Raw genomic sequence first — 9,468 nt, 5'->3', positions numbered from 1 at the left:
TACGGACCACCGCAGCACGGATCCGCGCACATCGGCACAGTCCTCCGACCATTGGCTCGCTACAGCGGTGGCTAGCGAAGCCTCTTCGGTGATTGGTTGGAGAGGGCAACATGCGAGCAGGAAGGAGGGCGGCAGCCGTAGCGGCGGCCCTGGGAAACCCCGCCTTCCCTACGGTGGACACTGGCTCCAAGGTCCATGGTGTCTGGTAAAACGACATGGATGTCTTTTTATGGGAGCACTGAGTTTTCAATACCATACCGCTAGCTGCTACGAAGTATGTTTTGAAGATTACATCGTACTTCATAGCTGAGCAGCGGATCGACCGCCGCTTGCTATCCATATTCACCCTTCTGGCGTCAAGTTCACTGTCGCTAGTTCAGAATCGAAAATTTGGCAGCAACTTTAACCAAGATTGTGGGTTTGGTTCCATCTTAATGAACACTAATCGTTCTATTTATTGATATGGAATGGGTAGCAGGATGTCAATTCATGCATATACAGTAGCCAAGCTGAATTATCATAACTTTTTCGCCACCCAGAACTGAGCCGAGTAAGCGTTCCGTGTCAAGGCTTTGTCATTGAATCCGTAAACAGCCTGTTTCCCTCTGATCCTTTCTCCTTCTAGTGTCACATCTCCGCAAGATTCACTGGCTTCCACGAACTCGAACCCCATTTCCTTAGAAATGAGCACAATTTCGTCAAGAGACAATTGCACAAATGGCCCTGTACCCCATAGTAGGGGCCCAAAGTTGACCCAGTACCCTCCTTTCTTGAGCGTGGCGTGAATCGTATCAAAGTAGCTCATGGCATTTCTGGCGGTGTCGATGAAGAAATGGGTAACCACCGCGTCATATTGCTGTTTGTGGTTCTTGAACTCAGACACGAAGTCGCCTTCGATAAGTAACACGGAGCTAGCGTTCACTCGGCGGTCGGGGAAAGAGACACCGCGAAACATGTCCGCGTTCGTCGCATGATGAGACCAGCTGTCTACGAACGGGTGAACCGACTTGGCTCCTGCCTTCGGATGTCCCTCGAGGAAACGATACGCCAGGTTCATGAACATAGACCATTCGTTGACAGTAACCTCAAAGCCACCCAGAGAAGCGATCTCGTGGCCCGAGCGGCCAAGCCCGGAGCCTGGTAGCAAAACTTTGACACCCGCTTCCGACCGTTCTGAAAAGAGAGACTCCATAGTGCTCAGAATGCAAGGGAACGCGTCCTCCCGCTCTCCTCGGCCCGATGTAGACCAGTCTCTCACAAAATGTTTCAAAGCCTGAGAAACGCTGACTCGATCTGCAAGTTGATTCGCAGCATCTTTTGCCTTGCTGTGCGCAGCTAGGTCCTCATGTGAGATTCCGTAGTACTCCAGCGCTGTCTGGACGATCTCGTTGCATAGATCTTGATTGAGGTCGTGTAGCTGTTCAGTCGTCTCGAACTTCTTTGAATAATCGATGGACTTCTCTAGCAGCTACCCGAGTCAACCGGTCAGTAACATATTGCCATGATAGGGAACATGCCGGAACATACCTTCTTTTGGGCCTTCGGTACGTGGGTATACAGGTCTTTCCATCGATTTAGTTCTGCCATCTGTCTGACTTTGTAACGGCTGAAACCGAACAACGCTTCCATAAGACGGTGACGAAGATGGTTTGTGTCCCATTTTCCATGAGACTTGCTCAAACGCTTCATGAGATTCTTCTTCTCCTGCTCATGACGGGGGCTGGGCTTGTCCGGGACGTCCTCAAGAGTGACGATCACTTCGTGAACCTCAACGAGTGAGTCAATGGGAGTCTCCCTTCATGTTAGTGAAATGTGGGCTATGGTTTCGTGTGCCCCACCAAGAGACACACCGAGATTGGATTGCAATGGGAGACTCACCGAGGCCAGGTTCGGTTTCTGTGCGATATCGCCTTCTACAACGTCTGCCACATTCTTATCGACCAAGGCACTGTGTAGCTGAGACTCAATTTCTGAGCAAAGACTTTCGCAGGCGAAGCTCGTGAGTAGCCACGCGATCGGGTGAGACAACCTCATGATGCTGGTGGGGGTGAGTGAAGTCCTAGTCTCAATCGAGACGCGTCGGCCGAAACAAGACAGGCAGTGAAGCGACCGTCCTCAAACAGGAAGAAATACGGTTCCCAAGTCTGTGATTGTGAGATTAAGTGAGATATGAGTGTGGTGAAATGGGGCTGAAATTTGCAAAATTTGAAGTACGCGCAATGTATGAGACCGAGAACCCTGATGGCCGCCAAGACCACCAACGTGAAAAATCACCACCAACGACCCAGCCGACATGCAACATTTCTCTTGGATGCTCATCCCGCTGCAAAAGTTCCCGTAAGAGCCCCATCTTTCTCCTCTTTAGTCGTCACTTTCATAATCATGCTTTAGCCTTTGCCTCAATTCCCCCTCTCAGCGTCCGCCGTCAGAATCTCATTCAACCGGTCGCGCTTCACACAGTTCTCCAACGCAAAGCTCGCCGCGAGCTCCTCCAACTCCGCCTCCGTCTTCCCCTTAAACAACTCCGCAAACTCCCAGCCGTGGTACTCGCTCATCAGGCACTCCCTCACCACGCGCTCGACCTGGCGGTCAAACGTCCACGTCTTTGGGTACTTCTTCTTGTGCAGGTGCTCCGGCAGCGTCGACTTCAGCTTCGCGATGAAAGGCCCGTACACCTCGTCGTCGATGCCGCTCTTGTCGGCGCAGCCCCAGAAGTCGAGGCCGAGGCGCTGCTTCTTCTCGACGAAGGGCCGGATGAGGCGCATGTAGGGGCTCTCCGGGTCGACGTAGACCATGCCCTGGTAGCCGATGTCCTTGTACAGCCAGATGCTCCACGAGATGCCGCCGAACTCGCGGTAGATCTCAAGCTGCCCCTTGAGCAGCGCGAAGCGCTTCTCGTTCGTCGCGGCGGCGTTGGCATCCGTCGCGGGGTCCTGGTAGACGGGGCCCCACTCGCCGTTCCAGATGGGCACGCCGGCCTTCTGCATGAACTCGACCTTGCGCTTGAGACTGGCGCGGAGCTTCTGCTTCTGGGCGTCGGTGCCGTCGTACTGCTCGGGGAGGGGGAAGCCGTAGAGGCTGTAGTCGTGGCAGCTGTAGACGCTGTTGGGAAGCGTCTTCTCGGGGTTGAAGGCGGAGAAGTCCATGGCGTAGGTGTTGCCGTCCAGGAAGAGAATGTGGTCGGGGTCGATGGCACGGATGGCCTTCTCGGCGCGCTCGTACCACGCGATGAGGCGGGTGTGCTTGGGGTCTGCGGGCTCGTTGAGGGGGTTGTAGCCCGCGATCACCTTGTTGCCCTTGTAATGGGTGGCGAGGGCCTCCCAGAGCTGGATGGCGCGGTCTTGGAAGTCCTTGAACTCCCAGAACAGCGCCCTTGAGATGCCGGAATCGCTGTGCCAGTCCTGGTTCTGGCCGCCTGGTACGGCGTGGAGGTCGAGGATGACGTAGATGTTGTACTTGGCGCAGAAGTTGACGACCCGGTCGAGCAGCTCGAAGCCGGACTTCTTGATCACGCTCGGGTTGTCGTCGTCCATGAAATGACGGTAGTTAAAGGGCACGCGCAGGCAGTTGAGGCCTAATGATGCGAAGAGGGCGGCATCTGCCTCTGTGAAGTAGTAGTGGAGGAGACGGGAGAAGAAGAAGTCGGCCTTCTCCTTGCCGAGGACCTCTGTCAGGGCTTCGCGGTGCTCGTGCTCGTGGCCGGTGTAGCCTGTGATGAAGTTCTCCATGTTGTGCATGCCGCCTGTTGCAGCGCCTTTGAGGATGACTTCTTCGCCATTCTCGTTGACGATCTTGGTGCCGCTGACGCGGAGCATCGTGCAGGGGGGGTTGGGCGTGGTGGGTGACATGATTGCGGATGTGGTCTGAGGTTTGGTTTGGCCTGCAGAGCCTCTTGATCTTCTTGAGGGGAGTCCTTTATACCCGGGCTATTGCACCGAGCTCAACGGGCCGGGAAACAGTCCCGATTATTGGGCCCTAGGGCGTCATTGGACTTTTGTCATCGCGCATCAGGTGGTGAGGAGTCTCGGATTCTTAACTGCGACATTCCGCGATGGAGGATGGAAGTGGGTCGCCTCCGGAACGCTTTCCCCAGTTATTCGGGACGCCAGACTGGATGAACCCGGATCTGGGGTACAGACACCCGCGCGTGACAGAGGGCGGGGATGACGGCGGGCAGTTGGCGGGGGCCCTAGCCGTGCCGAGTGAGCTCACTCCCGATGCTCGACCCAGCAGTCGGGTTGCTTTAGAGAGGTCACATCGGCTCCGTTTCCAAGCTTCGTATGCCGAGCGTCGATCGAGGATTTATTTAGGCTGAATTGCTATGTGGGGTGATTCAGGGCTTTTACCCGTGAATCTGGACCATTGTCTATGATCCTAAATGATATGCCGATGGGGATGTACCGGATGTGAGCACGCGTGTTTCTCCCAATAGCCTCCGCATCTCTGACATCTGTGGAACCTCACCTTGCCAAAAGGCGAGCAGGTCAACGATCCCGTCCACGCCAGTCTTCCATCCGGGGGGCATCTGACAGATTTCCTTGGAGCCATTGCTCTTCCCTGTCTCGATGAGGATAGCAGCCGCCATCAGGACTAGCGCACTTCGCGAACAAGATCTCATCAGAGGCAGTGTTCCATGATGGCGATGATAATATCCTGGCTGGTTCACTCTCAGCCTTTCTAGGTGGATTTCAAGACCTTTTTGCGCAAACGCAACGCAACTGTCTGGCAGAGGCCCGCTTACACAGCTCGGATTCGCACCCAGGCTGTCGAGATACGCAGTGACAAACGGCCAGTAGATGTTTTCAAACAGATTGATGGCGTGTCCTCTAAGCACGAATCTGCACACGTCGTCCTGTTCTGGAGGCTCATTGAACGATAAGCCGGGTGTGAGTGACGCGATCCAACCTCGAGCTTGCTCTTCGTACTGCGGGACCGTCTCGGCCAGGGCTGCGAGGTATGCTTGGCGCGTGGGATGTTCTTTCTGAAGACCCACCATCTCGGCGCTAATCCGGGACGCGAGTCTGCGGAGAGATATTTCAGAGAGGTAAAAGTACCACGAGGTCCTCTCTCGCGCCAGACGTGGGTCACTAGCAGCCTCAACCTCTGCCCTTGGCGCCGGTGGCGTTGGGAAGAAAGGAGGATAGAACGCGAGCTCCTTGTCGCTGAGGGAGAAGTCGGGTAAATAGAGATCTCCTCTCATCTCCCGCTCGGACTTCCATGAGGACCAGTAGATGGCTTGCTGGAGTGTGTCGATGGAGTAATTGTGCAGTTCGTTGCCCGACTCGACATAATTGTGATAGCGTTGCTGAGATTCAGGGGTAAGAAATGGGAGTTGCTGGCAGCTGGCGAGCGCCTGCACGAAGTACCGCCATGCCTTGACAGGCTGGAAGATGCACATCATGTAAACCCCTGACAGGAAGAGGCATTGAGCCGCAATGATGTCGTCCGAAGACAACAAGATCCCGAGTCTCTTCTGAGCCGCCTGGAAGAACGATTGAGCGTTGCCGTGAGCCAGGGTCCCGGGCATGGTCTCGTGACTCGGGCCGAAGGGTGTTGCGATGGACCCTAACGCGAAAATCAAGAGAGACAGGCAGGACTCGGCAGACCAGTCGATGCCGTTCATGATTGTGGTTGAAACCATCTTTCTCGTTGCGGTCTCATCGAGAATCGGGTTCTTGACATGGGCGTAGCTGAAGAAGCTATCGAGCAGATCGTTGACCCTTCTTGGCTCCATGTCTAGTGCGCCCAGCACTGAGGCTGGAGAGCTCGCAGCGGCGGTCGGGTGATCGACATGTAGCACACCGTCGTTTTCTGCGGCCTCTCTCCTCATTGTCTGGAATACTTGCCACGACATGACCTCTTCCGGGCCAGGGGGAATAATCATGCCAAGCTGAATTGGATGCCCCATCGGCGGCGGTATTTCGAGACGTGGCTCGGCCGGGGCCTCGACGACCCTCGTCTTGTATGAAGACCCTTCAACCGAGACCGATCTCATCAACTCCTCCAAATCATCCAGTCTTTCTAAGATCTTCAGACTTGCTGGATCGAAGCTGGACAAGTCGACGGGCGACTGTATGCAAGTCGCCCCGACCTTGAGGCAGAACGAGCATGATGGCTTCAGATTGTCGCATTTCGTCCTTCGAGCTCGGCACACTTGGCATGCCCTTACAGCTCTCTTCCGTTGGTAGAATGCCGTTCCCCTAGCCGATGGACGGGTGTTGGCCTTCGTTGATGATTCCGGCTGGCTCCGGTCTGGAACCGACTCTTCAGGCGCTAACGACACGTGATTTTCCGGGGGAGATGGGTCAGCCATCAGGTAACAGATAAACTGGGGGAAACAGACGGGTTGCTATAGTTCGACTCTGTGGGGAAAGCCGTCGGTTTCGTTGGTTGCTGCAACAGACACGGGATGGGTGAGTGATGTGGAAGCTGGAGAAAGAAAAACATGGGGAAAACGTCGCGGAATATCGCTCGAGAAAAGACATCCTTCTTCAAGGCCTAGAAAAAGGCGCCTAAAGACGCTAATCCGAGACTGGATCGCGGGGAAATTTGCGGGGCACCACACGCTGGAATCGTTCCACACGCTCGGAATTTGCACCTCGGCCAAACGCGGACTCGCGTCGACTGACCTTTGAGCTGAGCGAACCCTTGGCCAGACCTGACTAGCACCGGCCTAGTTTCCCTTGAAGAGTCCGCGGAGTGTCGCACTTATTCGTGTTTTTGCTAGCTAGAATCGAGCAAGCAACGACGGTCAGGATGACCTCAGTTGGTAACCAACTTGCATGCCGACTTGCACCCATGCAAGCAACCATGACGAGTCGGCAAGTCCAGTAACCTGACAGCCGGAAACAATGAGCCGGACTTGGATATAATCTCAAAGACTTCCCCGGACTTTTTGACATGATCGCCCTGTTCATTCCCCACCGCCCTGTCAACCTCCTCCGGCCTCTCTCCAAGTTCTAGAACCCCCTTTTCTGTCAAAGAGTCACACAACTCCATCTCAACTGCCGCAACTGGCATCAAAGAACAGCAACGATGGAGAAGACTGGTCCTGGTGATCACTTGGAGCCAAGTGTGTCGCATGTGCATGACCCCAAGGACAACGCAGCAGCCACCACGAATCAACAGGAACACGACCTTACAGTTCGCGATGTCTTCAAGAACCACAAGATCATCGTCTGGTGGTGTTTTTACTGGGCTATGGCCGCTATTGGATGGTACGAACTTGGTATTACAATACTTACAGAAGAGACATGAGGACTGACAGAAGCACCAATTCAGGGGTTTCGACGCCCAGATCAACGGAGCAATGATTTCCGTCGCGTCTTTCCGCCGCGACTTCGGGTACGCAACCAGCACCATCAAACACATAGTGTGATTATAGCAAAGACAAAGAGCTAATGGTAGCTTCATCAGATACGTCGAGAATGGCGAAGCAATCCTCCCAGCCGACTGGCAATCCGCCTTCAACGTCATCTCCACCGTCGGCCAATTCTTCGGCGGCTTCCTCTGCAGTTACATGGCCGACAAGATCGGACGAAAGAACTCCCTCCTCATCGGCATCGTTGTCTGCAGCGGCGGCTGTGTCGGAGAGATCCTCTCAGATACCCGGGGCGCCTTCCTTGCCTCCAAGCTCATCTTCGGCGCAGGCCTCGGCTTCTACCTCACTCTCGCCCCCCTGGCATGCAGTGAGCTCGCCCCCGTGGCTCTCCGTGGTTTTGCTACGGCTGGCGTCAACTTGGGCATTGCTCTTGGTCAGCTCCTCTCGAACGCGGTCGTCAAGGCCTTTGGAGAACGCTCTGATCGCTGGGCTTACCGTGGTCCTTTCGCCACGCAGCTCTTCTTCGCGTTGTTCCTGATCGTCTTTCTCCCATTCGCCCCCGAGACGCCGTGGTACCTGGCCCGAAAGAACAAGTTGGAACAAGCCAAGAAGTCGTTGCAGAAGCTGTATGGCACGGGATATGATGTCGACTCTAAGCTTGCGGGGATCATGGCAACTATTGAAGAGGAGGCGCTGAATAAGTCTTCGGAGTTGGGTTTCATGGACTGCTTCAAGGGAACGAACCGCCTCCGAACTGGTATCTCTACTGGTGTCTTCCTCTGCCAACACCTGGTCGGCATCGTAAGTCCTACACATCCAAAAAGAAATTTGGGCTAGCTGCTAACGGGTACTCCTTCAGGTCTTTGTCCTAGGATACTCCACCTACTTCTTCCAGCTCGCCGGCCTCAACGTCTCCAAATCCTTCGACCTCGGTGTTGGCGTGACAGCTTGCGGTGTCCTTGGAAACATAGTCAGCTGGTTCGTCGTCGAGTCCTGCGGCCGCCGCAAGGTGTTCTTGTCCGGCATGGCCTCCCTGACCCTGCTCCTCCTCGTTATCGGCATCATGGACGTCGTGCCTACGGATGCTGCGAAGTGGGTGCAGGCCGCGTGCACTGTCATCTACGCCTTCGTCTACTTTCTGACTGTCGGTGCGATGGCATTCGCTATTCTCGGTGAGGCTTCGAGCACGGTGATGCGAGCCAAGACCATCGCGTTGGCGACCGCGACCCAGGCTGTCTGTGGCCTCATCATGAACTTCTCCATCCCTTATCTTGTCAATCCGGGTAAGCATATGTTTCTGCTCTTGCGCAAGTGTTCCTTTTGCTAACCATACCCAGACGAGGCAAACCTCAAAGGAAAGGTTGGCTTTATCTTCGGAGGGCTTGCCTTACTCGGTACTATCGGAAGCTTCTTTTACGTTCCCGAACTCAAGGGAAAGACGTTTGACGAGATTGATCGTCTCTTCGCTGCGAAGGTTCCGCCGAGGAGGATGGGTGATATGTAGTCAGATTTTAAAACAGCTCATCCATGATTGATAATTGAAATAGCACACCAGATAATAATACGCAACTGCCCCGGAAGTGTCACATACTACTAAACCATACATAAGCTCTTATTTCCATCCAATACAAGCTTGCGGCAACTTTTTTCTAGTACAAGCCCGGTGTTGTGTTACTTCCGTTGTGGCGGCCCTTACGGGAAAGTCGGCATGCTTTTGAATGCCCCTAATAACATGGAGCGAAGGTCAATGTCGTTGCCCCTTATGTTCATCGAGCAAGCTTACTACGCGCCGCCTGCGAAGAGAAGCATTCCCAGAATTTCTGGGGTGCTGTAAGTATAACTTGAAAACTCGGGTTAAATTGCTTGTGCAGCTTGGCTATCCTGCCTACACGGGGCCCTGCCGGCCCGGGGCCGAGTGCCTGTCGGCGTACTAGCCGGGCAATCCGGCAGGCTACTTACTGTACTATGCTTAATCCACGCCTTCATCGCGCCCGATTGAAGTCCTAGTATTACTCAATTAAGTCTCATTGCGCACCGGATTAAAACCTTACATTACGTGCCCGATTCAAGCGCGCTGTGCGCGCTGTATGCGCTGTAGGGGCGTGAAGGGGATCCGGCCAATAGGATGGCTTCGGCTCAGGGATGGA

At 54.6% G+C, this 9,468-nt stretch overlaps 4 protein-coding genes across 4 annotated transcripts; 1 reads left to right on the top strand and 3 right to left on the bottom strand.

The window, feature by feature from the left end:
* Window positions 1-517: 517 nt before the first annotated feature.
* On the bottom strand, window positions 518-2,034 carry COL26b_013335 (uncharacterized protein; the record flags this gene model as incomplete). Its single annotated transcript, XM_053185954.1, has 3 exons — window positions 518-1,468; window positions 1,528-1,791; window positions 1,879-2,034. The coding sequence occupies 3 exons, from the start codon at window positions 2,032-2,034 to the stop codon at window positions 518-520; spliced, it is 1,371 nt and encodes a 456-aa protein (XP_053030093.1).
* Window positions 2,035-2,399: 365 nt separating this feature from the next.
* COL26b_013334 (uncharacterized protein) lies at window positions 2,400-3,848 on the bottom strand (the record flags this gene model as incomplete). The annotated part of the gene is made up of 1 exon (XM_053185953.1): window positions 2,400-3,848. The coding sequence occupies one exon, from the start codon at window positions 3,846-3,848 to the stop codon at window positions 2,400-2,402; it is 1,449 nt and encodes a 482-aa protein (XP_053030092.1).
* A 978-nt stretch (window positions 3,849-4,826) lies between these two features.
* Window positions 4,827-5,908, bottom strand: COL26b_013333 (uncharacterized protein; the record flags this gene model as incomplete). Its single annotated transcript, XM_053185952.1, has 2 exons — window positions 4,827-4,852; window positions 4,906-5,908. The coding sequence occupies 2 exons, from the start codon at window positions 5,906-5,908 to the stop codon at window positions 4,827-4,829; spliced, it is 1,029 nt and encodes a 342-aa protein (XP_053030091.1).
* A 1,127-nt stretch (window positions 5,909-7,035) lies between these two features.
* COL26b_013332 (uncharacterized protein) lies at window positions 7,036-8,825 on the top strand (the record flags this gene model as incomplete). Its single annotated transcript, XM_053185951.1, has 5 exons — window positions 7,036-7,217; window positions 7,282-7,344; window positions 7,417-8,122; window positions 8,181-8,604; window positions 8,659-8,825. 5 exons carry the CDS (start codon window positions 7,036-7,038, stop codon window positions 8,823-8,825), a joined length of 1,542 nt encoding a protein of 513 aa, XP_053030090.1.
* Window positions 8,826-9,468: the final 643 nt, after the last annotated feature.

Source organism: Colletotrichum chrysophilum (assembly GCF_026319265.1).
Source record: "Colletotrichum chrysophilum strain AFK26 chromosome Unknown scaffold_222, whole genome shotgun sequence".
Lineage (NCBI taxonomy): Eukaryota > Fungi > Ascomycota > Sordariomycetes > Glomerellales > Glomerellaceae > Colletotrichum > Colletotrichum chrysophilum.
Note: the sequence above shows the minus strand (reverse complement) of the source record. Positions and strands in the feature narration are given on the sequence as shown.